The sequence below is a fragment of the Cucurbita pepo genome, chromosome 2 (assembly GCF_057944985.1).
Source record: "Cucurbita pepo subsp. pepo isolate OVF chromosome 2, ASM5794498v1, whole genome shotgun sequence".
Taxonomy (NCBI): domain Eukaryota; kingdom Viridiplantae; phylum Streptophyta; class Magnoliopsida; order Cucurbitales; family Cucurbitaceae; genus Cucurbita; species Cucurbita pepo.
This window is the reverse complement of record NC_141799.1, coordinates 814,169-841,843: the sequence shown is the minus strand read 5'-3', so window position 1 is coordinate 841,843 and position 27,675 is coordinate 814,169. Positions and strand designations below refer to the sequence as shown.

Sequence of the window (27,675 nt, the reverse complement as noted above, 5' to 3'; positions counted from 1 at the left end):
GCTTCATAAACAATGAAGATAACAAAAAGGATTTTGCTTCATTAACACAATCTCCATTAAAGACTTTTCTGAAGCTTTCACATTTCCCTGCAAATTCCATTAGAAAAAGGAGTCCCAACCCCAACCCTTTTCAGATGAGATGTTCATTTGATCATCCTATGCTCTGAACCTTTTGCATATCATTGATTGATCAATCAAAATGTCCCATTGCAAGAAAAAGAATATGAAATTAGTAAGAAAAATCTCTACTTGTTTGTTCGATTTTGGACAGAACAACATCTGGTTATGCCTGTGTAATTCTTTCATAACAGTACTATATAAACAAACATGAAGGAAGGCAATCATTTTCAGTGGAATCTGGTTGGTATATACTCGTTTATCCTTAGAGGGAGGCTATAAAATTCGTCGTTTCTAACGTCTCCCTTCTTGTGTTGGAACGGTTTCCACCACGAGACTCCTCGGTCGTTGATTGAGGGCTTTGCATCGAGCGTTTGGTCAAGCAGTGTTCCGATAATTATGGCAATTGTTGGGGCGGATGAGAAAATGGAGTTTAGGATATCGTTGAACTGCATAATAAATTTAGTTTTAAGGAAACGACACAAATGAAACAGAAAAGAGAGTAGTTAATTGAGTTCTTTTTTGCAACTGACCCATCCACCAGCTGTTTGAACCGGTCCACGACCGTCTTGTGATGTGTTCGTGACAAAATACTGAGGTATCGAGATGCTGAGGAACAAGGTGAGGCCGATAATGTAGAGGTTTCTCATGGAATTGTTGTTGGTGAATTGCATGAATGAGATCCCTGTAGCAGCTGCAGGTAGGAAATGAAAGGGAGTCAACACAATTTCGATCGAAACAACAAGAACTGCGAACCATGGATACGAGTGCTGTTAAGTAATTAAGGAAAGAAAGGACTCACCGACAATGCCGAATAAAACACAGTATATAGCACCGAATATCGGTAAAGGAATGGAAGCAAAGAACGCACCAAACTTACCTGAAAGATGCAGGAAATGAGACGACAAGCATAGAATAACACATCGGGAAAACTAATGTAATTAGCCATGAACGAAAACGAAACGAACCAAATATGGAGAAGAAGATCATGAATGCAGTCGATATCTGCACAACCCTCCTGCTTCCTATATGTGTGAGTCCAAGAAGGCCAACATTTTCACTGCAACGTCAGATGGGTCGAGTTTCGAGTCACGGTTCACGATTAGTATACAACAAAAACATAAAGCAAGGAAGGAAAGAAATTTCGTAATGAGAAAATAGTCCTACACTGATGCAGAGTTGCCCGCAATCGAACCAAAAATTCCCTCGATCAACAGTCCAAGACCCTGGCACACAGGAAAATCCGAACATATTTACACAATTTCATGGAAATAAATACGAGATAGAAACACCGTGGTGTTTTACAAATATACCTGCAAACCGATACTTCTGTTAAAAATGTAAGCTGGAGGTGGTGTAGCACCTGAAAGTCGCGCGGCTGCAAAATACGTCCCAGTTGACTGCGCTAAAACAGATATTAAATGTCAAAGACTTTGGAAGCAACACCGGGATTTAGCTTTCGCTTGAACCGAAAACCGACCTCTGCAGCTGTAACGAGTGTAGCCCCCATCATGCCGAAAACATGGCTGGCACGAAATATCGGTGTTCCCCACTGAAATGGATAAGGGGCTCTAATCCTACACAAACGCCAGCAGAGATCGTTTCATTAGAAGAGTAGGAAGAGAAGTTCGTCTGAAATGTTTACACAAGAAAAGAAATTGTAATTCGCTGTTACCCAAACATACCAAGAAGCAGACGAGATAAGGTACGAGCGATCTGTACGGCAACTCTGTTTAGTCACCTCCCGGACATGATTGTAAGCTCCAGCGACAGTGAGAATAGCAGCAAAAGCCCAAATGAGAGCAATGCAGATAAGCAGACCAAATCTCTCAACAACGATATCAACCCGATGATGGATACGCCTCAAATACTGCAAAATTGCAAACATTAACATATTGAATCGATTAAAACGAAACTAAGCATCCATACGAAGCCTAAGACAATGAAATTACCTGCTGGCCTACAACAAGGAGAATCAACATGGGCAAGCCAATCTCCACACAATTAGCAAGCTGAACATAGAACAAACCGCATATTCATACTTCTCGCTCGATCACTTACTTACATATCTAAGGGTTCGGAACTTTACCATTGGGAAGCCTCTCATAAACAGACCAAGACCGGTCACGCAAACCAGAGGTACAATAACTACGGGACTAAAAAGTCTGGAAACAAAGAGGAAATCAATGATGGGAACAAAATAAAATTCAAGCCTTGCACCATTACCATTCAAAATAATTGTTAGACAAGTTATTACCTGGTTAGATGCCCCCATGCCCTACTAAATCCAAGTATAATATTTATAAATGAAGCAACGATCAACGACCCTTGGATTGTTCGGACGGTATGGGTGAATCTCTGTGAAACAAATCCATATAAGTTACCCAAAACCAAAAACTTCCAACAACGAAAATTGTAATAGCCTAAACACATCACTAGAAGATATTGTCCGCTTTGGCTTGTTACGTATCGCCGTTAGCCTCACGGTTTTAAAATGCGTCTGTTAGGGAGAGGTTTCCACACCCTTATAAAAAAGGCCTCGTTCCCCTCTCCAATCCGACCGATGTGGGATCTCAAAGGTTTCCACACTTTTACAAGGAATGCTCCATCCCCCTCACCAACTGGTGTGAATCTCAGAGGTTTCCAACCCTTATAAGGAATACCTTGTTCCCCTTTCCATTCGATTTGGGATCTCAGAGTTTTCCACACCCTTATAAGGAATGCTTCGTCCCCTCTCCAAGGGATCTCAGAGTTTTCCACCCCCTTATAAGAAATGCTTCGTTCCCCTTTCTCACCGATGTGGGACCTTAGAGGTTTCCAACCCTTGTAAGAAATGACTTTTTCCCTTCTCCAACCAACGTAGGATCTTAGAGATTTCCACACCCTTATAAGGAATGCTCCCTTCCCCTCTCCAACCGAGGTGGGATCGCAAAGGTTTCCACACCCTTATAAGGAATGCTTCGTTCCCTCTCTCACCGATGTGTGAGCTTAGTGGTTTCCACACCCTTATAAGATATGACTCTTTCTCCCCTCCAACCCATGTAGGAACTGAGAGGTTTCCACACCCTTCTAAGAAATTATAAGAAATTTGAAAGTGTTCCCGAGAGCTGCATTCAAGGGAAACACTAATCTCCATCCAACAACAATTAACCCAATACCACTAGCTACATAGCTAAACACCAAATACCTCATGTTCATTCGCAAAGGTCTGATCAGAGAAATCCTTGATGATTGACAACACAGGTATAATGAATATGAACGACGACCGCATCACCGTCGGTAGCCTCGACCCGAGAGCAGTTTGAAGTAAAGTATTCAACCCCGCAGTAAAAAGCAAAGTTTGAATCACTCGAGCTTTATCTTCCTGTCAACAACATTCACAGTTTCAAAGCATATCTCAAAATGGCGCACCAACTCTGCTTTACAAACAACACTAATCCAGAGCTCACTTACAGGGCTACCACCCATTCTAGGCACAAGCGTAGTGGCAATAAGAACAATAGTTCCAAGCACCACAATATAGTGCTGAAAAGCCAGCAAAACAGCTTCAGCTGCCAAATTCATGTCATCAAAACCCCTTCCATATTAGAACAAGTAAGAACTGAAACATAAATGGATTGAAAGTGTTCGATTAAAAAAAAAAACACAAAACAGAACACTTTAAGCTGACTAAAAACAAGTGAAAAAGGAGATTCGGAATAAAGAACAGCAAAAGGTCGATTGAATTCGCACTTTAGGAGATTTTGAATAAATTAGAGCAAAAAGAAGAAGACCCATATGCTGATTCAAGAGGAAAAAGAAGAGAGATTGAGAAACTAACGCCAAGAAGGATTAGAGTGGATGCAGTAGTGCAACTGTTGAAGCTGCTCGGCTGGAGTCCAAGTGGGGCCTCGAGACATTGCCAAATTCGGCGGCGCCGCCGGCAAAGTATGGTGGTGGGTGGCTGCTGATTCCCCCATAAACTAATCTTCTTACCAGCTACTCTGCTAAAGCTTCTTCACAAGAACCAACAAAGATGAACTCGCCGACGCAGTGTTTGGGGGAAAAACAGAGAGACACAAGCCAAACCAAACCAAACCAAACCAGAACAAAACTTAAAACTTTTTACTCATTTTCTTTCAGATCAATAAATATTATAAACGCTAAATTCTGTTGTGAATCATTAATTGTGATAAACTTGAAAGAACGGGGAAAAAAAAAAGAAAAAAAAAGGGAGTTTTTGAGAGTGAAGTGATGAACCGACTGGAGAAGTGAAGCTGGGGATTACGTTAAGGTCATCGTGTACATGCGACATTACGCGTGGGATCTTCGGTTTTCGAGGAGCTCGCATCTGGCCGGTCTAATGCTTCTTAACTAATTGCCCTTCTATTTGCCTTTATTTACGATTATGCCACGCTCTTCAGTAAGCAAAGATGATATTTTATTTTATTTTTTAATTTTTTCAAAAGGAAATTTGTTTTGCGTCATTATTGAAGATATTTATATTTATTAACCAAAAAAAAAATAATAATAATAATAATAATCGCAATCATGCGACCTAGTCTTGTCATTTCAAATATTTAATAAAAAATTAAAATTTATTAATGTATATATGAATTAAACGGTCGTAAAAATACAAAATGTAATTCTTAATTTGTTATTTTGGTCTCTTTATTTATTTATTATTAATTAGAAATACAGTTAAAAGGCATACAAAATTGAAATATAATTAAAGCTATTTATTTTATTTAAAAGTATTATGAATATAAAGATTTCTTGAGAACTATAATTAGAAAATGAAAGATGGGAGAAATAGCAGGGAGGGGTCATATCGGTAATAATTAATTTTTTTTTTTTTATTTTGATTTTTTTTTTTGGGAAATTAATTTAATTAAATAGTTAGGGATTTTTTTGTTGGTGAATTATTATGAAAAAGAAAATGGTGAAAGGAGGACGGTGGTACCCATGCACGTCCAATCAATTCCTTACCAAATTTTTATTTATTTATTTTCTGTTCAATTAAAATTTTAGCAAATTCGGTAACAAATTCACTCTTTTAAAATAAATATAGGAATTTTTAGTCCATTTTTAAAAATAATGGAAATAAAAGGTTTGAAAGGACTAAAAGCTCCTCTTATTCACTGTTGTCTCATAATTGCTTCTCCTTTTTTGGATACCCTTTTGGTAATTTTAGGGACTGTCTGTTTCTTACTGTCCTTTGTATGTATGTGTATATATTTAATATATTTACGATGGCACATTCGTAATAATGTAGAAAAACAGGGGAAACATGCGGAAATACGTTACAAGGGATAAGGGCAGCACAGCAAAGATTTCAAATTTCGCGCCAGTCACGTGAGGGCCACGCGGGGATCCGCCATTCCCATGATTCGTAAAAGATGGAGCGTAGTAAATAGGCGTTGTTGAATTGAAGTATTTAAAGAAAAGGGGCTTATAATTTTAAATATTTAAATAATGGCACTCTCCTTGGGGCCCATCTGGAAATCTGGCAAAACTGGAAGCCTTTTCAGCAAATTTAAAATAAAGTTTGTGTAACGGGTCACATGGGTCCTATCACTCTGTCTACCGATTTTACTACAAGTAAAATTGCACATTTCCTACAAATAATTTCCAAAATAATTAAAATTTATAAATAATACTCAAATCTGTAATTTAATATTTGTTTTTATTTATTACATAGAGGGTAATTTTTTAAATGGGACTTGCCATTTATAAACACCAAAAGTCTCTAATAAGCATGTGTGCAAAGTCGTGGGATTGAGTTAGACAATTGAACATGCACGTGCAAGTGGCGTGTGTGTAGCCAAACAAGTTTGGATTCAACACAAGTAGTGTTCGGTTGGTAAAAATAAACATCGTCTAAAGTCCGACGAAACTACAAAACTGGACAAAAAATGAATATGAGGCTTAGGTTTCCCTCAAGGTTTGTCGTGAGCGTCGGGATCACAAGATCACGACACTGCACGGTTGAAGTACTTCTGCTTGCACCCTTTCAATTTGATCATTCTTTTACAAGTAAAATGGGTACTACTTTGATCGTCATAAAAATATCCTTACTGTTGATCGCTTCAGACAACGCTATGAACTCTGCTGCCTCTGTAAGGGAAAGAGCCAGAACAGATTGGAATGGAAAGAAGTTCAAAGAACAGAGCAGTTCAGGTATTCTGGTGAAGACTGAAAATTACTGTAATAACCCGAAAATAATAAATAAATAAATTAAATAAAAATAAAAATAAATTAATTAATTAAAAAAAAAAAAAAAAAAAAAAAAAAAAAGAAAAGAAAAGAAAAAGACAGCAGCAGCTTGAAGCTGCTGCCATGGAGAACGGAAGAATGGACAGGTGGATTGAAGGGAAAAGAAAGAAAAGAGAGGAAGATGGAGGCATGGGATGGATGAGTGGATTGTTAGAGGGTATGGAGGCGTATTAGGGCCTTGATTAGGTTTTAAAAAGGAAGAAAAACGAAGAAGAGTGATTAGCGAAAAACCCAGAAAACAGAGGAGGAAATTTTTGAGAATTCGAGTTTTGGTTGCTTAAAATTGGACATCAATCGAGGGTAAAGGAAGAGGGGTTGTTGCTGAGGAATCATTTGAGGAAGGGGGATACGGCCACGAGCTGAATCGGACGGTGATTCGAAGGTAACGAAAAACCCATATCACCGAACCTTTAAATCTCGATATCTTGATTCATATTGCATAATAAGTTATGAAATAAGGCTTGTTAGAACCGTAGTTAGAAGATCTATAATGTTGTAGAAGAAATCAGAACGAAATTCGAGCGGTAGAGATGAAATTTTTGCTTCGGGACACAACGGGTATTAAAGGAAAAGATTGGGAAAAAATGGCAGGGAGGAGAGGTTGAAGACGAGCGCGTGAAGGACACGCGAGGCGCGTGGGAGGCCGCGAGTGGAAGTGCGATTGCGCGCGGATCAGGCGCGTGAGAAACGAACCCCGACCTTGTCTTGGCGCGTGAGGGCGCGTGAGCAGGTATTTTGGCTTCCGGTTTGTCCCGTTCGACTCCTTTTGACCTGTCCTATCAAAATTGGTCTATACTTATGTTGAAATTGATAAAATATAGGTCTGATAGGAAGGAATTGTGTTGAAATACTATTAAACGTACATTCAAGGAGGAAAAGGAGTTCGAAACCAAGTAAGTAGCGTATCGACCTTTGAACTAGTTCTTAACTTGTTTTACAACATGTGAGTATGTTGTTTACCTGATTAAGAACTTAATATGTTATGATGAGCTTTGATGATATTGAGTGTTTATTGTATATTGTGACTGCTTGCCTGTGATGTAAGCATGATATAAATGATTGTCAGAATGTTCTATGTGTTGAACATGATACATGTATGAAAACATGCAGTAACTGTGAGTATGTTATGCATGTTAATAGAAAGGTTATGACTCTAAGATATGCTTATTGGTTGTTGAGCTATGGCTTATTTATATGAGTATGATAGTCTACTAATTCCCGCGGAGTTCCTGGCCAACGCGCTGTGTGCTAAGTCAGGGAGCATGAGTACTCCTGACCGTTGGTATATGAGATAAACAGGCCGCCAGAGCAATTAGTAGACGGGCCGTATTTGACCGAGAGCGAGTCTTACATACGAGTCCGAAAATTCTAGATAAGCATATCGAGAGAGAGTCAGTAACCTAGCTGGAGGTAGCTGAGATACCTCATTAATGAATAGATGACCCTAGTAAGAGAAACTAGGAGTCAATGTCGAATAAAACTTAAAAACATTTGCTATGTTAAGCTGGAGGTAGCTGAGATACCTCATTAATGAACAGATGACCCTAGTAAGAGAAACTAGGAGTCAATGACGAATAAAATTTAAAAACACCTGGAAAGATTAGTTATGAATTCATGAAAGATAAAGTTGGCTACTTACTGGGTAATTTAATTACTCATCAAAATTATTTTTAACTTTTCTTTCCAGATTTAGTTGATGCAGGCCAACCGAGGACGAGGGCGAGACCAGCGGGCTAGGAACTATTTGGGAATCCATGTCTGTGTCTGTTTTGTGTACTTATGCTTTCGCTGTCAAGAATCTACTTCGGTTGTTTTAAGTTTAAATAGCACTGGTTTGAAATGTTTTACTTGATGTTTTTGGAAATATTTTTTTGAAATTTATCATTGGTTGTCGGAGTTTATTATTGAGGCCAGTAGTAACTCCTGTGAATCGCGTTGACGATGAGCGGGGTGTTACAATTACCCTTTTCTTCCATGGCTCCAAGCTGTGTGTTGTTCTGTGTTTCTAATTAAAATGGCTATGAGTTCCCCAGATTCTTGGACCGAGCTGCAGTTATTAGCGATACAGATCCGAATGGTTCCAATTATAGTCAGCACTGTGTTTATGAACTCATACTCGGCTCAACTCCAGACTTTCACAATCGAGCAGGGAATCACATATTCGAGTTTTCTGGGCTTTGATGTGCCCACTCCATCAATTCAAAGGCAATTGGATACTTCACCAGCTCAGTGGTGGTGGAGGTGGTGATCAAGGAAAGTGGTGGCTGGCTAGTAATAACCTGGACAGAGATCATCTAAACTATTTTTACTGGCTACTGTCACTGCTGAGTCTTATATACTTTGGATTCTACTTATTGTGCATCTTGTTATAGGTACAAGACAGTGGAGGTGATGAAGCAAGTTGGTGAAGTGAGGCCTCATAAGGAGAGCGTGTAAGCATGTTGGGTTCTTTCCTAAGTTACAAGGTTACTGAATGTGAGATCCCACATCAGTTGGAGAAGGGAACGAAGTATTCCTTATAAGGGTGTGGAAACCTCTCCCTAGTGAACGCGTTGTAAAACCTTGATGGAAAGCTCGGAAGGGAAACCCAAAGAGGACAATATCTACTAGCGGTGGACTAAAGTTGTGATTTGTGCACAAATGTAATTGGATCGGGAACATTCATTTATATTGAAGGACCTTTTTCTATATTCAATGCTGTAGTTTAAGACACCACATAGTCCAGACCACTTTTTCCATCATGAAAAATGGCAACCACAAAACTAAGGAAGCAGCAAAATCCAATATAACCTAAGCCAGAAATGCAAATGTGCATATACACAGAATTTGTTTACATATCTGTATCATTGTTCTCTACATTCAAAACTTCAGAGTATATGATGCTTCTATGGCTTTATTAACTAGTGACCACAAGTAGCATAATGCAAGAAATTTCTTTAGTTCATTTACCATGTACATTTACCAAACATATGAACAAGGAAGCTGGGCAAGTAAGTGATATTACCTAGAACTGTGAAAAAAAAATCTTGAAGAAAACTTATCTGATTACCATTTGACATCCAGCGTTAGAGCTTCGGGAGGGACGAGAAGAGATGGAAACTTGGTGAAGGATATATTTGGCAGTAGATTCCTCCATTCAGTTGAATCTGCCACGTTCAAAGGCCTTAACTTCTTAACTGCAAGAGGCTTCAATCTCACTGCATCAGGCCTAGCCATCACTTCAAATGATGCACGCTCAACCGTAGGCTTAGTTCTCCACTCTGCCAATCGAGCATATCGACTACTATTTGTTCCAATAGTACTTTCGAGTTCCAGTTGAAAACGAACAACAACAGATGCTCTCATTTTAACTTTAACAAAAGCCAACAGGCCATTTTGAAGGATCCTATTACTCAGATAACGTTCAAGAATACTTTCCAGCATATTAAACCGCAATTTGAAGGAATCAAGTATGGGAGAATTCTGAGTGTAAGTATTTCTACCATAGCACTTGTCTGGCAATAACTCAATTGAATCCTTGGAAAGGAAGCTAGTTCTTACACGATCATCAGGATTTCGTGTCCTATATGCAGACAATGTCGCAGATCCAAGTATGCGTAGAGGAAGCAAAGGTGAGCAAAATGGAAGCCAGAAAGGGTAAATCCTGGTTTTTCCATTGCCCGTTCTGGTTTCGTTCAGCAGTCGAACAAGATCAGACGAATAAAACACAGACACCTCCTCAGCTTCACTAACTTCTACTGTTATGCCTTCTCCCACCAGAATTCGTTTGAGACCAACATGAGTAGCATTGTTCTGAGTCAAAATACAAAGAATTATTAATGAAACCAACAAATTAACCCTCACGACAGAACAATGTCAAGATTATTGGTGCAGCCAGCCAGCAAGCACATTGATAACAAATTGTAACAAAAGAACAAATATATCCAAACAGAACTAGAGAAATTTCATTGATAACAAATGAAATAAAGATATCTTGACCACAGAATATTATAATTCTCATTCAGCACAGGAAATCCTCTTCCGTCATTGTTCACTTCACCCTAAAGTCTAAACGTTGGAATTTCTTGCATATTCTCATCCACCAAAACTCACTGTTCCTAGTCACATTTCTTGCCTAAACTATTTGAATTTGTAAAAGTGGATAAAATCCTAAGAATTGAAATCGTCTCTTGTTTATAATTCTGCTCGATAATCTCTACAAATTAATTTCATGAACAGGCTATGAAAGAACAAAATTCTAGCCATGCGAGTTTTGCTTACTACAGCCTACATCTGCTTGCAGGCGAAGAAGATGAAAAGGATTGAAGTAGAAAGAAGTGAGCGTACAGGTAAGGAGAGAGAAAGCTGGGCATCCTCTTCAACCATCAAATCGAAAGGACCCACAATCTTGAAAGACCTAATGGCAGCCATTGAACCGATGCCATTAATTAAAGAGCTGAGGCTAGTCGCATTAGCATAATTCGGCTTCTTCCACGACGACACCTCGTCAGAAAATTTTGCCAACAGCCGAGTTTTACCTAATCCCAGACGAATTTCATGGCTCTCCGCACATCCAAATCTCACATTTCCAAAATCCAATTTCAATATTCTGATTTCCTCCGAATCCCACTCCTGCTTCTTTGCTATTTCCTTCAAAACATCCTAATCAAAACAATAAAATTAACAAAATCTTCATAGATCCCGTGCCGAGATTAGTGTTCGGAACTCAAATTCAAGATCTCGAGAAAGAATACCTGCAAGAGATGCGCATTGTTCTCACTGTTAGAGCTGGAATGATTCAGCGACGAAGCAATTGATAGAGAGTAAAACAACATAAAAGCTTGAAGTTGAAGCAGCAAGAACAGCAATGTCGTCGGACGATGAATCTTCATCGCCTTTGGCCCGTTGAAACCGATCAGCATGGATCCAAACTGACCCAGTATTCCCAATTTCCCTGTGTGTCCTTTCTCTCTCCTTCCTTCCGTGTCTCGATGAATTATGAAATGGAAAATTATCTTCTTTTTTTTTTCCCAATTTCAAATAATTCAAATAGACTAAAATTTAACATTTATTTTAATAAAATTACCTAATTGCCTAATTTTAAACCTTTATTATGTATAAATAGGCGTCAAAATTTATAAAAAAATTAGATAACGCTCATATGTAACTCTTCAATGAGGCGAGTTAGTGAGTGATTTATCTGCCCAACAACTTTTCACGTTTCGTGTCGTGTGGACAACAAATCATCCATTAGCTTTCCTTAAATTTACGTACGTTAGTCATAAATTAAACATATTCTTGGTTGGTGACTGCAAGGACCTAGTTCCACCGCTGGCAGATATTGTCATTTTGACCTTTTCTTTTGGGCTTCCCCTCCAGGCTTTAAAACGCTTCTGGTAGATGAAGGTTTCCACATCCTCATAAATGGTGGTTGAGACATCACAGGGACATTGCCTAGAGCTTATCTCGGCATGTCAAAGCTGCTACGAGCTTATCTCGGCATGTCAAAGCTGCTACGTACAATTCAAACATATTTTCTTCAAATGTTTATATTTAACCATTAAAGTTTACATTTTTATTTTAATAAATAATTGAAGTATGTTTTTAATTTTAAATTTAATTTAGGGTTAAGATTATAATATTAATCTAATTTTAGAAAAGTACCTTTATTGTTCTTTTGAAAGACCAAATGATGAAAACCGAAGGGTGGACCGACGAACCGGGTTTCTTTCGGCGGAGAGGGAGAAAATAGAAAACGTGGCCCATTTCACGCTTCTCCAAATTTAGTATTTTTATTTATTGCGTAAATAACTTTTTAAAATTACAAATTAAATCATAAGCTTTTGAATTTATCAATTAATTTAAATAAAAAAAAATTAAATTAGACCTGAGAAACAAAATAGATGGGTTTAATTTTAGAGCCGAGGCCCAAACGGTGAACAATTTGGGTCCGCATGCCTAAGCTCGATGCCCACGCCACGCGAGGCCACGCCACATGCTCATGTCGGGCCCTGCTGACACTGACACTAAACCTCTCTCCTTTGTAAAACTCTCGTACATTTTCCCATACTTACAGTTCCCTTCACACCTACATTACCACACCCATTCTTCGCGCGTAAATACCACGCGCCACCTGCTTTCCTTTTTGGCTTGGAACTGTTTTAATTCAATTATTATGTTGGGGATTGCGGGAGTATGGGTGGCGCGTGGCAATATTCTGGTCCAGAAAGATGGAGCCAAAGCAGCACACTTGACAAAAATCACCATGTTTCCATCATTGACTGACCCCCCTGAGACCCCCTGACCTCCTCTCTTTCCGCCACGCTCCCCACCCATCAATCACTTTCTAATATCATTTGCACTCCCCACATCCGATTCCCTATATCAATCTCTAATTTCAAGCAGCCCAGCTGAGCAAAACAGAGGAGAAAAAAAAAACTGCTAACATCAACGACGCTCTGCTTTTGCCATGGAGGAGAGGCCGGAGACAGAGCTCATATCGATTCCAGCGACCCCACGAGTTTCTACGCCGGAGATTCTGACGCCGACGGGACAGCGCTCTCCAAGGCCACCTTCTAAGGAGGCAAAGTCCTCGACGGCGTGGACTCCGACTTCGTTTATATCGCCGAGGTTTTTGAGCCCCATTGGGACTCCCATGAAAAGGGTGTTGATTAATATGAAGGGTTACTTGGAGGAGGTGGGTCATCTCACCAAGCTTAACCCTCAGGATGCTTGGCTTCCGATTACTGAGTCCCGTAATGGCAATGCTCATTACGCTGCGTTTCATAACCTCAACGCTGGGATTGGCTTCCAGGCTCTGCTTTTGCCCGTCGCCTTCGCCTTCCTCGGCTGGTACGCTGCTTTAATCTTATGGGCTTAAGCTTTCATACCTTGTGCTAATTTTCATGAACCTCTTACTGTACCAACATGGTTTCAGTTTAGATGAACTATATGTTAATTTCTAGCAACATGGTTCGCCTTCTCCCACCCACCATGGATCAAGCTGGTGGGGAACTTTGGGTTGTGGGGTCTACTTGGTCAAGGTTTTCAATTCACTAATGTTCTCTTAATGATTATTTGATTTGAAGAGCGACGGGACTTCTTAACCTTTTGCTTTTGCTCTTATTTCTTATATTATTTTAAGCAAAATGCGATAGCTTTGTTCTTGGAGGGCCATCTTCTCTTTGGATGCTTTTTATTGTATTAACACACAAATGTATAATCTTTCTCTGCTGTCCCACCTGCCCATAATTTCAGGCTTTTATTGTAGTTTTGATGATTCGGTCTCGTCATCATTAGATGTTAACAGTGTTCTAACGTTAATATGTTTTGTTTGGATGTTGGATGATGTTTTTCATCTTGTCTCGTTGCCATATTTAAGAACATGCGCAACCATAGTGATTTCCTTGGAAAGTTCAACTAAACCGGTAGGAATACGAGGAGCTTTCAAACTACGTGAAGGTTATTGTGAGATCCCACGTAGGTTAGAAAGGTGAACAAAGCATTCTTTATAAGAGTGTGGAAACTTCTCCATAGCACACGCGTTTTAAATTGTGAAACTAACGGCGATGCGTAAGGGGTCAAAGCGGACAATATATGCTAGCTGTGGGCTTAGGTACAGATGGTATCAGTTCCTAGTGAGGACGCTGCCCCCAAAGATTGTGAATTGTGAGGTCCCACTTTGGTGGTAGGGAGGAACGAAGCACCTTTCATAAGGAAACCTATCCATAACAGACATGTTTTAAAGCTGTGAGGCTGACGGTGATACGTAACGGGCCCAAATAAACTATGGTAATTGAGCATGTTACATGTGATGGTCCCCAAATCAAATGCTTCTTTTAAGTTTCTGGGTGGAGTGAAAGAGACAGAGAGACAGAGACAAAGATTTCAATTTCACAGTAGATTTGGTTTAGGGAGGAACGAAGAGTGTGAATTGTGAGATCCTACATTGGTTGTAGGGAGGAACGAAGCATCTTTCATAAGGGTGTGGAAACCTCTCCATAACATACGTGTTTTAAAACTGTGAGGCTGACGGTGATACGTAACGGGCCATAATTGAGCATGTTACATGTCATGGTCCCCAAATCAAATGCTTCTTTGAGTTTCTGGGTGTAGTGAAAGAGACAGAGAGACAGAGACAAAGATTTCAATTTCACAGTAGATTTGGTTTGATGTAACCATCTCTAACTTGGTGGTATTGTCTGTTTTTTTGTTCTTGTGGTAACTCTGTAGGAGCTGGGGAATACTGTCACTAACAATAGCCTATTGCTGGCAACTTTATACTCTTTGGATTCTGGTTCAGCTTCATGAAGCAGTGCCAGGCAAAAGGTACAACAGATATGTGGAGCTTGCTGAAGCAGCCTTTGGTAATATTTCCATACAACTCCAGTATACATGGTTCGGTTTTCGAGCCGGGCGTCTAATCGTTCTTGATAGATTGGTAAAAGAATTTTGTTGTATGATCTTCAGGGGAAAGATTGGGAGTATGGCTTGCTGTGTTTCCTACTGTCTACTTATCAGCAGGAACTGCAACGGCATTGATTCTTATTGGAGGAGAGACAATGAAACTCTTCTTCCAAATAGTATGTGGGCCGCTCTGTTCTTCAAATCCTTTAACAACTGTCGAGTGGTACCTCGTATTTACATCACTCTGTATTGTTCTTTCTCAACTGCCAAACCTCAATTCAATTGCTGGACTTTCCCTTATTGGAGCTGTGACTGCCATCACTTACTCCACCATGGTTTGGGTCCTCTCTGTTAGCCAGCAAAGGCCTCCGACGATCTCATACGAACCCCTTTCGATGCCATCGCCTTCTTCTTCTGTCTTCTCTGTCATGAATGCGCTCGGAATCGTAGCCTTTGCTTTCAGAGGCCATAACTTGGTTTTGGAAATTCAAGTATGCCTTTTGCATTTCTAGACTTGATACTGAGGAGCTGCTCTTTGTGATTGTATCTGAATCTTGTTTGTTTTGATGTCTCTCAGGCAACAATGCCTTCAACTTTTAAGCATCCTGCTCATGTTCCCATGTGGAGAGGAGCCAAAGTTGGCTATTTTTTCATTGCAGCTTGCTTGTTTCCTGTTGCTATTGGAGGATTTTGGGCATATGGGAACCTTGTGAGTATCTTTGTTCTTGCCATCGTTTCGAAACTATGATATTCGCCTTTTCGATTCATTTCTGCGTTTCATTCACAGATGCCTTCAGGAGGGATGCTCAATGCCTTATATGCATTTCACAGCCATGATATTCCCAGAGGGCTTCTTGCCATTACTTTCCTTCTAGTGGTGTTCAATTGTTTGAGCAGTTTCCAAATATACTCGATGCCCGTTTTCGACAGCTTCGAAGCTAGCTACACAAGTCGAACAAACCGTCCTTGTTCCATCTGGGTTCGTTCTGGCTTCCGTGTTTTCTATGGATTTGTCAACTTCTTCATTGGAGTAGCACTTCCTTTCCTCTCTAGTTTGGCTGGTCTGCTAGGAGGACTCACTCTTCCAGTCACATTTGCTTACCCTTGCTTCATGTGGGTACTCATTAAAAAGCCTACAAAGTTCAGTTTCAATTGGTACTTCCACTGGACACTGGGCTGGCTGGGCATTGCTTTTAGCTTGGCCTTCTCAATTGGAGGCATCTGGAGTTTGGTGAACAGTGGACTTAAGTTGAAGTTCTTCAAACCCAGTTGATCAAGAAACATCATCAGAGCAGAGCAACTTTGAGTTCAGTGTACTATTTCATGTTATGTGGTCGAAATAATCTATCGATCGATCCAGAAGTACCGATATTTTCATGAATATAGTTCGAAAGTTTGTAAAATTTTCAGAATCACCATGAAAATCTTCGAGCTAAAAGTTGAACTCTTTATTTCAATGCGTTCTGTGCACACCTACTGTTCTAAAATGGATAATTACTTCTAAACTGATCTGAAACACACTGGTTTCTCTTCAACACAAAACAAAAGAGACTAATGGTTTCCAAAGACTCCCATAATAGTTATTTATTCCAGGTCCTTGCAGGATGGCGGAGGAAGTTCTATTAGTTGATTCTCGGTTTGGCGACGATGTGCAGTGGTTGGAGCTTGCGAGCAGTGAGGCCGAAAGTGTCGACCTTGTCTTCTTCTCCTTCCCTCAGCTTCCAAGTGAACTCTTGAACCAGTCTTCCAAGGGTAGTGCAAGCAATCAGCATTGCCTTGGGGGCACCTGCACACACCCGCTTCCCGCCTCCGAACGCCATGGTTTTGTACAGGTCCATTGGATCATAGCTCTCATCAAGAAACCTCTCTGGCTTCCATTCCTCAGGGCTTTCCCATTGTTTCTTGTCCATGTTGCAGGCGTAAATGTTCACAGCAACCTGAAAAGGAACCATCATCAGACATTGCCATAAAAAATTACTCTATGGGGGTTCAGTGTTCTAGCGTGGCTTGGCTTGCCTCACTCCCAGCAGGAATAAAGTACCCGCCTAACTGGGTGTCTTCATGCGCATATCGCAATGGAACGATCGAGACTGGACTGTACTTCCGAAGGGTTTCGTGAAAAACGGCAGTCAAATATGGGAGCTGTGACAGGTTTTCTTCAGTAATCTTTGCAGATCCACACACACTTTGTATATGCTGATATAGACGCTCCTGCAATGTCAAAGGTTTTTACAGAATGATGTCTTGTTTCGATGAATTTAAGAATTGAACAGACAGCAAACAACAGAAATGGTAGTGTTCTTCAGGAATTGCCTGTCGTTTAGGATTTTGAGCAAGTTCATACATAGCCCATTCAGTTACAACCAGAGTAGTGTCTGAGGTTTCAATGATTATCTCCCAGAGCAACATGGATATCTGTTCCTCTGTGAGTGATTTTGCTTCAGATAACAAGAACTCAGCATAGCAATTCAAATCCTGCAATAAATTCTCTACATCAGAGCAGATCAATAGGCTCATTTGAGCTCAAGCGAACGAAAAACTACCTCCCCAGCTGCAATTCGCTTCTTCTTCTCCTCCACGAGGCTCTTCATCGTCACTCCCCTGCGAAAGTCCATCTTCCTGATCCTATCCTCCACACCCTTGTTGGGAATCCATCTCAGATATGGGAAGAAATCTCTCCAATCAACCTCGATCGCACCCTCCATCGGATCAATCACTAAAGTTCTGAACAGATCTTCTCTCAGCAACGTCGTACCGAGCCCATCGACATATAACGACTCCATATCCCTCCCAAACGTCTGCCAATTAAACCACAACGTTAGCTATTTACAATCAAGTTCTGAATTCAGCAAAAGAACAGAATGAATTCACTTCTTTAAGCGCCAGCCCGAAGAGTTCCGATTCAAAGATCTTTCGGAAATTAACAGATTCTGATGAAGAATCCTTCACACAAGCCAACAATTCTCTGGAAATATTGTCTATCATGGTGTCTCTCCTTTGTCTGAGTCTTTTCTGAACTTGAAACAGATCAAACTATTAGAAATTAACCCAAAGAACAGAGCAAGAACAAGAACAAGAACAATTTTGAAAACAAAAACCTGAGCGTTAGCCCCCAAGACATTAGCCAATATGTATCTCTTAACCAGCTTATGAAAGTCATTGTAATCGCTCATAGCAACCATGCATTTATCAGCAGTCAAGATAGTGAGGGCTTTGCTTAGTTTTCTACTGGAAATGGAAGAGTACCTCGTCACCATAGCCTTAAAGAATCAAGCAAGATCAGAACAGAGCAAATTAAGAATCGGAGGAAAATTTTCACTCGGAGAGCAATGTTCGCCGGAAATCGGCCGGGATTTATACCTCTTTGGCGAGATCGGAGGAGTTGAGAACGATCACAGTGGAGGCGCCGGCTTTTATGGAATAAATCGGACCATACGTCTCGGACCATTGAGCAAACGTTTTGTGCGGCTTCTTCTCCTTCAACTGCAACAGATTCCCCAGCACCGGTATCCCCGGAATCGCTACACAAATTCATTAAATCGTTAATTTCACATCATTTTCCCCAAACCAGCAACAGTTCAAAAACAGAGACGACAACAAACCGATCATTACCCGGCACCGGAGGTAGAGGACTCCGACGTCTCTTTCTCCAATCTCCAATGAAAAACGTCAGAAGCAACACACCACCCAGAACGGCGGCCGCGACATACGGCGGAGCCTGAAGCATCTGGACGAGTTTTTGCATGCAGCCGAGCGGATCAGTCGCGACCGCCATTTTCAACTCTGAGGTTCAGAAAATACTTGCAGAAGGACATGGATGTTCTTACTTCTTATAGCAAGAAAACAGTAAATACGACAATAAAAAATAAAAAAAAAAAAAAAAAAAAAAAAGCTTTATTAACAAGACGTAGTATTTAGCTATTTTCCAATTTGACTTAATTACCATTTATGGATCAAAGGTGGAATAATGGGTTTCTTGAATTGGTATTTTAATTTTAATTCAACATTATTCTTAAATAGTGATGTTTGTTTCTTTAATATTAAAGAAAAAGTTAAAACAAGTTCCCTTATTTAGAACAAGGTTCATCTAATTGGGACGGTCGATTCCTTTTTCCTTAATTTTATGCTATTTTTAATGCATTACCAAAAATAATGTGTCTATATATATATATATAGATAAGTATTGTATAATGCATGCAACATAGTTGTAGATAATTATCCGTAGCAACATGCATATCTGATATAATTTGGAATGCCTTGGTGTGCAAGACATTTGTTGAGATAAAGAGTACAAGAGATATTAATGAAGCTACGAATTTGTTTTTTTTTGTTTTTTTTTTTTTAGTTTAATTTGTTGACACTCATAACGATGGAAATAAAAATGTTAAAATAGAGAGGCGAGTCCGATGATTTGTCACGTTTTATTTAGTAGCCTGGGAACAATGGTGGAGGCGGTGATGAGTACTCGAAGCCCAAATTTGGTGGAAGAATGATGTCCTCTAGTGGTGCCAGTGGAGAGGAGACTGGAGGAGGAGATGGAGAAGGTGGTGGTGGTGGAGAGGCTACCGGTGGTGGTGGAGAGGCTACGGGTGGTGGGGGTGAGGCTACCGGTGGTGGGGGTGAGGCTACCGGTGGTGGTGGAGAGGCTACGGGTGGTGGGGGTGAGGCTACCGGTGGTGGGGGTGAGGCTACGGGTGGTGGTGGAGAGGCTACGGGTGGTGGTGGAGAGGCTACGGGTGGTGGTGGAGAGGCTACGGGTGGTGGTGGAGAGGCTACCGGTGGTGGGGGTGAGGCAACCGGTGGTGGGGGTGAGGCAACCGGTGGTGGTGGTGGAGAGGCTACGGGTGGTGGTGGTGGAGAGGCTACGGGTGGTGGTGGTGGAGAGTAGACTGGTGGTGGTGGAGAGGCTACGGGTGGTGGTGGTGGAGAGGCTACGGGTGGTGGTGGTGGAGAGGCTACGGGTGGTGGTGGTGGAGAGTAGACTGGTGGTGGTGGAGAGTAGACTGGTGGTGGTGGAGAGTAGACGGGCGGGGGTGGAGAGAAAACGGGCGGGGGTGGGGGTGAGGCAACCGGGGGTGGTGGGGGTGAGGCAACCGGGGGTGGTGGGAGCGAGTTGATTAGAGGTGAAGGAGGAGGGTGGTTCATTGGGACATGTGATTGACGATGAGGATCATCAATTGGTGCCTCTGGCTGTTTAGGAGGTTTGGATCCTCCGCCGCACTTAACCCGACTGCAATCCACGGCCTTTCTGATCTCTGAACTACAAATCTCGGCCGGTTTTTGCTTAGGCCTCTCTTGCAAACAATTGTCAGCATCGTCCAACCAAACATCCTGTCTATTCTGAGGCACACACCTATTGTCTTCGGCATCAAACAAATTATCAGCGAATGTGAACTCAGCCAATTTAGGCAAATTACACACACCTCCATGAACCACACCGGTCAAACTATTGGAAGAGACATCAATAATCTTCACATTCTTCAACTCATCTAAGCTCATCGGCAAGCTCCCACTCAATTGATTCGAAGAAACATCGAAAACCGTCGCATTTCCAAGCAGAGCAAGCTCACCAGGGATGCAACCACCAAGCGCATTGTTCAACATTAAAACCTCGTTCAACGTGTTCCCCATTTTCCCAATACTTGTCGGAATGCACCCCGTGAAGTTGTTGTTGGCAATCACGATCACCGACGCCGGCGAGTCGCCGAAACTCTCAGGAATGTGGGAGGTGAACCTGTTGTTATTGAGGAAAATGGCGTCGAGCTCCTTGGTGAAAAGGGCATGAGGCAATTTCCCTTCGAAATCGTTGAATCTAATGTCGAGAAATTTCAAATTCGGAATCCTCAAAACGACTTCAGGAAAAGGGCCCACAAATCTGTTGTTGCTAACGTCGAGCTCGTGAAGGAGAATCATCCTCTCGAAGCTCGGCGGGATAAGGCCGCAGAATCGGTTGGAGTTGATGTGAAACAATGCGATGTCCGACAGTAGACCGAGCTCAACGGGGAGGTAACCGGCGATGTCGGCATGGTTGAGGTCAATTCCGGCCACGACTTGGACATTGGGGTCGTCCAGAGCAGAGGTACAGAAAACTCCGGTGTAGGAACAGACATCAGCGCCGACCCAATTGGCGGTGGTGTTTAAAGGGTCGGAGTAAATGGACCTCTTCCAGGCTTGAAGGGCAATGAAAGCCCGTCGGAGCCTGGAATTGGGAAAGGTCTCAGTCACCACAACCGTGGACTCGTAATCGTCGGGCAAATCATCGGTCTCGAGAAAGGTTAGAAGCTGGCGGCGGGCAATGGACGACGCTTCGGCATCGGAAAGAGCCGAAGCGAAAAACGAAAAAGATTGGAGAAGAAGAAGAGAAATGAACAAACAGCAGCCCGCGCCTTTCATTATCCTCTTTATTTCTTTTATTTTTTATTTATTTATTGAGAAACTATTGCCGCCTCCTTGGGTACTCCCAAGGGCTGTTTGGAATGGATGAAGATGAATGGGGACTCCGGTGGGATTTTATACCGGAGGGGATCCTATCCTTCGGTGGTTCACCGGCTTCTCAGCCGCCGCTGCCGCCGGTCATTTTCCAAATATAGTCGACTCCCATTGAAGGGGTCGCGATTCTGTTGCAACAGACTACAGCGTACCGTTGCTTGAAGCGCGGGACTCGGGAGAACGAGAGGGATCGCATTTCAGATAGGGCAATTCAAACTTCAAACAGTTTTGGGTTTGGGCCAGGCCCATTGCCTTTGTGGTCCCGGTCCAACAACAAAATAACACTAAAATTATTCTCATTTTCGACCTAACAAATTTTTATTACATTTTGTAAATAATAATTGCTAACCACTAACATATACACACGAACTTATGATAAAATCGTGTGCGTGATATCAGAACTACACACCGAGCAGTGTGCCCATGAAGACACTAGTGACCCAAGGGAAGTGGATTGTGAAATCTCACATCGTTACAGAGGAGAACTAAGATGTTCCTAAAAAAACGCGCTTTTAAACCTTAAGAGGAATTTTATCTCAAATAGTACAATATTTGCTAATGATGGGGCTCTTACAATTGGTATAAGAGCCCGATATAGAGCGGTGTACCAGTGAGAACACTAAGTCCCATTGTGTGGTAATATTTGCTTGAATAAAAATATACATGAGCATAAAAAAAATGTTTTTTAAAACGAATTAATATTATTATTTAAAAAAAGATTGAAAGAAGCAATCCAAATAGAAAAAGACAAGGCAGACCATTATAAATTCACGGAGAATCGAACCCAGCACATATACACCCGACAACCTTATCATAATCAAGAATTGACATTTCTATAAATTATTCAAATTTAAACATTTATATATAAATAAATATTATTTAAAAGAAATTCAACATTCATAATATTTTAAATAATACTCTAATTAATTATTAACTTATTTTACTCATTACCGTTTAGGTTAAGTTCTTAACCATTTAAAATTTTTAATTTGGCCTCTAATTTTTAGGCATAATTTAAAATTTTAAATAATTTTAAAATTAAATTGGTTTTATTACAAGTTGACAGGTTTGAATAAATTCATAATTTGACTTTATTTTCTTGTTAAGAATCATTGTCTGTTTGAGTGTTGACCACTTTATAGAGAAGCATACGTCATGGTGGGGACATGTAATGTGATGCCAATGGTATGCATGTGCATGCATGCATGGCGTTAGCATGCTTTTTTAAAGTACGTTTTGAATTAATTAATGAAGATTTGACTATGATTACCCAAATTATATTCTGTAATTATATTAAAGTTTTGGTCGGATTTAAGATAATTGTACTTTTGGGTATGTGACAATGACATCTCAATCACTATACTATTCCCCCTTAATGCTATTAAATATTATTATGTTTTATGAAAATAATATATATAAATTTGTTTAAAAAAAACATAAACGAACTAAAAAAAAATTAATTAGAGCGAAAAAGTTTAGTTGGGTCATCATATTAGGCTTTCCTTATAGAACACTGTCCCTTTCAAATACTGAACCCGTTCATGCTTAGATAGTGTTGCTGCTAACGAGTAGTCAACAATCTCCTCTAGTCTTCTTATGGAAATTAGTGGCATCGAAGACAAAACCCAAATTAACTCGGACCCGTAGGGGAAGAAAGATTGATACAAAAACCAATTCAATTAAAGAATTGAAAAGAAAAAAAAAAGACATAAAAGGAATAGAGGGAAAATCCTAAAAAATGTTGTAAATAAACATGTTCTTACATTAACTACAAATTGAGTTACAATCATTTGAATGGTTGTTTCACTAGAATCATGGAGGTCTTAACAAGTACTCTACAATGAAGATCTTTCGTACTCAAACATTCTACTCTTTACGGTGTCAATGTCCAGAGACAAGAGTAATTGGGATAGGGATTTGGACTTTGGATTCTTTCACCAAAATCGAAGAACAAAGAAAGAGAGGGAGAGGGAGAGAGATTTTGAATCCAAAATGAAATAAACAAAGAGAAAAGAGCAATTCGGCGGAGTGGAGGAGTGGACCATTGGGGGCAAGAGGGGTCGAGCTGGGATTTATTAATGGTGGAGGCGTAATAATGGTGGGAGATGTGAAAGAAACAGCCAACCAGCATTCAATGCAGACATGTTTGTATCAATTGCCATAGTAAATGTGGGAATTTATGGGGTTCTCAGAAACCCCTTTTCTTCTTTTTCTTCTCACTCTCTCTGTTCTTGCTTACTGGAAGAGTGGTGGGGGAGCTGCTGATGTTGGTTGGAGGAGTTGTTGGATGCTGTTTTCTGCCCTTATTTTTCGTCCTTTCCCTAATCCCAACAGTTTTCTTTTGGGTTTAGATTCCTTCTCTCCCATTATCTTTCTCGGCGGCTCCTCTGTTCATATTCTAGTGCTCTGTTTTTCACATTTTCGTTCCTGGTTTGATTAAAGCTCTGTTCTAATGGGTATATGCCGTTTTCTGTAGAAAACTTTGGGATCTTCAGTTCAAAAAAGGCAAGTATTAAAGCTTGTGAATCTGGGGTTTGCGGGTTTCTTGTTTTTTTTTTTTGAATTTTTGAATGAGTTGCTGGTGATGGAGATGAATTTTTTTTTGAAATGGAGCCATTTTCAGTGATGGGCCCTTGAAGAAAGTAAAGGGTTCTTCTCTGCTGATCGTATTAAAGGTAATGTCGCTTAGTCTGATGACCCTTTTGTTCTTTGATATCTTTTCCTTTATTTATACCTTCTCTTTAAGACCCACTGATATCGATCTCGCAAAAGTTAGCGATGTGGCCTAATGCGTCTGCCTTACCAGTTGAATTGAAAATCCAAAAAGGAAAGAAAAGAGAACCAGCTGGTTCTTTGGTTCTTTAGCTCCCGGAAGCTCAGAAACCCTCTTTTAAAGCCCGAGTTTCTTGAACTTCAGCTCTACGATTTCGTTCGCTTTGGCTTTTGTGTTTAGAATTCATGCATCTTTCACTATGGAAGCCCTTGTCCCATTGCGCCGCTTTAATAATGGACAAGAAATCCAGACGGCGACATGGGTCTGGTCTTACAGAGAGGCGGAAATCCTCCATTCTCAGGCAATTGCAAGAAAACAAGCTCAGAGAGGCTCTTGAGGAAGCTTCTGAAGATGGGTGTTTGGCGAAATCCAGAGACATTGACTGTGATTCGCCAAATCACGACGGGAATGTTCGACGGTCGAGATCTCTCGCTCGGCTTCATGCCCAGAAGGAGTTTCTACGCGCCACCGCACTCGCCGCCGACCGAACCTATTCCACGGAGGATTTGATTCCGAATCTCTTCGACGCCTTCACCAAGTTCCTCACCATGTACCCGAAATTCCAGTCGTCGGAACAAATCGATCAATTAAGAACAGAGGATTACGAGCATTTATCAGAGTCGTTTTCGAAGGTATGTCTTGATTACTGTGGGTTTGGTTTATTTTCGTATATTCAAACCCAACAATTCTGGGAGTCTTCTGCGTTTACTCTCTCTGAAATCACTGCCAATTTGAACAACCATGCCCTTTACGGCGGCGCCGAGAAAGGCACAATTGAACACGACATCAAGACACGGATTATGAATTACCTTAACATTTCCGAGAATGAATATGGGATTGTTTTTACAGTCAGTAGGGGGTCAGCTTTTAAGCTCTTGGCTGAGTCGTATCCTTTTCATACGAATAAGAAATTGTTGACCATGTTTGATCATGAGAGTCAATCTGTGAGTTGGATGGCTCAGAATGCTAAAGAAAGAGGTGCAAAGGTTTACAGTGCTTGGTTTAAGTGGCCAACTTTAAGACTCTGTTCAAGGGAGCTCAGGAAACAGATCACAAACAAGAGGAAGAGGAAGAAGGATTCTGTTTCTGGGCTTTTTGTGTTTCCTGTTCAGTCAAGAGTTACAGGAGCAAAGTATTCTTACCAATGGATGGCTCTTGCCCAGCAGAACAATTGGCACGTCTTGCTCGATGCTGGCTCGCTCGGTCCGAAGGACATGGATTCCTTGGGGCTCTCCCTCTTTAGGCCAGATTTTATAATCACGTCATTTTATCGCGTTTTCGGATCTGATCCGACTGGTTTTGGCTGCCTGTTGATTAAGAAATCTGTTATAGGGAGCTTGCAAAGTCAATGTGGGCGGACAGGTACAGGAATGGTGAGGATACTGCCTATTTTCCCGCAGTACATCGGCGATTCGATCGATGGTTTGGATGTGTTGGCTGGGATTGAAGATGATGCTATCAATGGTCAGGAGGATTCTGAAACTGAGACGCATCAGGAGTCACGAATGCCTGCTTTTTCGGGCGTGTTTACGACGAACCAGGTGAGGGATGTGTTTGAGACTGAGATAGAACAAGATAATAATAGCTCGGACAGGGATGGAGCTAGTACCATTTTTGAGGAAGTTGAGAGCATTTCGGTTGGGGAGGTTATGAAGAGTCCGATCTTCAGCGAGGACGAGTCGTCGGATAATTCATATTGGATTGATTTGGGACATAGTCCATTTGGTTCTGATAATTCTGGCCATTTGATTAAGCAAAAAACATGGTCATCACCCTTACCACCATCTTGGTTTTCTGGTAAGAGGAACAGTAGGCAACTTCCACCAAAACCAGCATCGAGGTTGTTGAGAAGTCCGATATGTGGTGGTGATGATAAGCGGGCGAATCCAAGGCACCGTGACGATTCGGTATTGTCGTTTGATGCAGCTGTATTATCAGTGTCGCAGGATCTATGTCGGGTGGAGGGGATTCCTGAAGAAGAACAATCTGGAGAACAAGACTCTTGCTGTGGCAATGTTGGAAGCTTGAAAGATTCTCATGCTGTTAGTGAGATTCAGGAGGATTCAGAAACTGGAGAAGAATCGATCCCGAATAGGTTGAGTTTCGCCTCGAATGGAAACCGATCTGCGAATCAGACTTTCGAGATTCAGGATTTGAAGCTTTCGAATTCCACAGCAGCTGGAGCCTTAAAAGACTTGAAGGAAAGTGCTATAAGGAGGGAGACAGAAGGGGAATTCAGACTCTTAGGTAGGAGGGAAAGGAGTAGGTTTTCCGAACGTGGATTCTTCGGTTTAGACGGAGAAAGAGCGTTAAGCATGGGTCGTCGAGTATCATTTAGCGTAGAATATAATGAAAAAGAAAGCTTGAATGAGATGTTTGAGCTCGGAGAAGCATCTAATGCAGCTTTTGACAATGAGGAGTCGATGAGTGATGGAGAGTACGTCGACGAGCAAGAATGGGGAAGGAGGGAGCCCGAAATGATCTGTCGACATCTTGATCATATCGATATGTTAGGCCTCAACAGGACCACTCTCCGACTGAGGTATCTCATTAACTGGCTCGTCACTTCATTACTTCAACTCCGACTACCGGGTCGAGACGATGTAGGAACTCACCTCGTACAACTGTATGGACCGAAGATAAAATACGAACGAGGTGCTGCGGTTGCTTTTAATGTTAAAGAAAGCAATGGAAGAGGGCTAATTCATCCGGAAGTTGTACAGAAACTAGCTGAAAATAATGGAATATCTCTTGGAGTTGGTATCCTCAGCCATGTCCGTGCAGTCGACGTTCCGAAGCAGAACTCCGGTCAGTATGATCTCAAAGACATGGCATTGTGCAAACCAATGGCTAATGGTCACAACAGGAAGAAACTATTTTTTCGAGTCGAGGTCGTCACAGCATCGCTCGGATTCCTTACCAACTTTGAAGATGTTTATAAAATGTGGGCTTTTGTAGCCAAGTTTCTGAATCCATCTTTTCTGGAAAACAGTACATTGTCTTCCGGCCCCGAGACTTCAGAATCATAACACCGAGCCCCGTTTTCGAGCGCTCTTCTCTGGCTAAACACGAACACAAAGATTATGAGAGTTGAACTCATTTAGCAGGAGATGCTGCAACATACATACAGCACACCCTGCTAAAAGTCCAACTCTTCCTGCTAAGCAGACGACGATTCTTCGTTCGTACCGTCTTCAAGAACCAACACGAAGTTTTGAAACACTGAGAGGCGAGAGCTGGAGCTTCTTTGATCATCCGTGCATCGCTGCAACGCACCGAATGTAACATGTTCTTCTGCTGTTAGTTAGAATATACAAGATTGGTAGGTAGATAGGAGTAGGAGGTTGGTGGTTTAAACTTTTGGCCACACCTAATGTTACAAACTTTATTTGAGATTGTAAATGTTTTTGTGCATTTGCTTACAGATATAGATAGAATCTCTGGTCTTTGTGTCTTTGTGTTTTAACTGTATTTCTTTGTTTAAGGTTGTAAACTTGTCGTTACTCAAATGGATTTCTCTTCCATTTTCTTTCATGAAAACCACACTTCCTTCATGTCCTCTTCATTTTATCCTCTTATCCTCGTACCCACATTGTCGGAGAGAAGAACGAAACACTATTTATAAGAGTCTGGAAATCTCTTTCTATCCAGAGACA

At 41.1% G+C, this 27,675-nt stretch overlaps 6 protein-coding genes and 1 long non-coding RNA gene across 7 annotated transcripts; 3 read left to right on the top strand and 4 right to left on the bottom strand.

Annotated features, from left to right (window-relative positions):
• Positions 1-207: 207 nt before the first annotated feature.
• Positions 208-4,397, bottom strand: LOC111787917 (nucleobase-ascorbate transporter 3). The gene is made up of 14 exons (XM_023668012.2): positions 3,938-4,397; positions 3,571-3,668; positions 3,305-3,481; positions 2,375-2,475; positions 2,207-2,282; positions 2,070-2,129; positions 1,803-1,987; positions 1,598-1,694; positions 1,431-1,517; positions 1,285-1,343; positions 1,086-1,177; positions 920-997; positions 651-811; positions 208-566 (listed from the first exon to the last, which is right to left on the bottom strand). The coding sequence occupies exons 1-14, from the start codon at positions 4,074-4,076 to the stop codon at positions 348-350; spliced, it is 1,629 nt and encodes a 542-aa protein (XP_023523780.2). The 5' UTR covers positions 4,077-4,397; the 3' UTR covers positions 208-347.
• A 1,903-nt stretch (positions 4,398-6,300) lies between these two features.
• On the top strand, positions 6,301-8,253 carry LOC147793350 (uncharacterized). The gene is made up of 3 exons (XR_015419916.1): positions 6,301-6,754; positions 6,964-7,102; positions 7,194-8,253. It is a non-coding gene; the product is annotated as an uncharacterized LOC147793350 (long non-coding RNA).
• Positions 8,254-9,135: 882 nt separating this feature from the next.
• Positions 9,136-11,372, bottom strand: LOC111789395 (signal peptidase I). The gene is made up of 3 exons (XM_023670156.2): positions 11,106-11,372; positions 10,699-11,013; positions 9,136-10,164 (listed from the first exon to the last, which is right to left on the bottom strand). Exons 1-3 carry the CDS (start codon positions 11,271-11,273, stop codon positions 9,418-9,420), a joined length of 1,230 nt encoding a protein of 409 aa, XP_023525924.2. The 5' UTR covers positions 11,274-11,372; the 3' UTR covers positions 9,136-9,417.
• A 1,267-nt stretch (positions 11,373-12,639) lies between these two features.
• On the top strand, positions 12,640-16,214 carry LOC111788622 (lysine histidine transporter-like 8). The gene is made up of 5 exons (XM_023669023.2): positions 12,640-13,203; positions 14,584-14,717; positions 14,821-15,248; positions 15,335-15,466; positions 15,545-16,214. Exons 1-5 carry the CDS (start codon positions 12,821-12,823, stop codon positions 16,028-16,030), a joined length of 1,563 nt encoding a protein of 520 aa, XP_023524791.2. The 5' UTR covers positions 12,640-12,820; the 3' UTR covers positions 16,031-16,214.
• LOC111788623 (ent-kaurene oxidase) lies at positions 16,184-18,587 on the bottom strand. Its single transcript, XM_023669024.2, has 8 exons — positions 18,370-18,587; positions 18,118-18,278; positions 17,856-18,017; positions 17,629-17,769; positions 17,301-17,555; positions 17,071-17,232; positions 16,774-16,968; positions 16,184-16,694 (listed from the first exon to the last, which is right to left on the bottom strand). The coding sequence occupies exons 1-8, from the start codon at positions 18,530-18,532 to the stop codon at positions 16,380-16,382; spliced, it is 1,554 nt and encodes a 517-aa protein (XP_023524792.2). The 5' UTR covers positions 18,533-18,587; the 3' UTR covers positions 16,184-16,379.
• A 486-nt stretch (positions 18,588-19,073) lies between these two features.
• Positions 19,074-21,519, bottom strand: LOC111789126 (leucine-rich repeat extensin-like protein 7). The gene has a single exon (XM_023669776.2). It carries the CDS (start codon positions 21,148-21,150, stop codon positions 19,183-19,185), a length of 1,968 nt encoding a protein of 655 aa, XP_023525544.2. The 5' UTR covers positions 21,151-21,519; the 3' UTR covers positions 19,074-19,182.
• A 1,634-nt stretch (positions 21,520-23,153) lies between these two features.
• LOC111789417 (uncharacterized) lies at positions 23,154-27,485 on the top strand. The gene has a single exon (XM_087120862.1). The coding sequence runs from the start codon at positions 24,205-24,207 to the stop codon at positions 27,046-27,048; it is 2,844 nt and encodes a 947-aa protein (XP_086976988.1). The 5' UTR covers positions 23,154-24,204; the 3' UTR covers positions 27,049-27,485.
• The last annotated feature ends 190 nt before the right edge of the window (positions 27,486-27,675 follow it).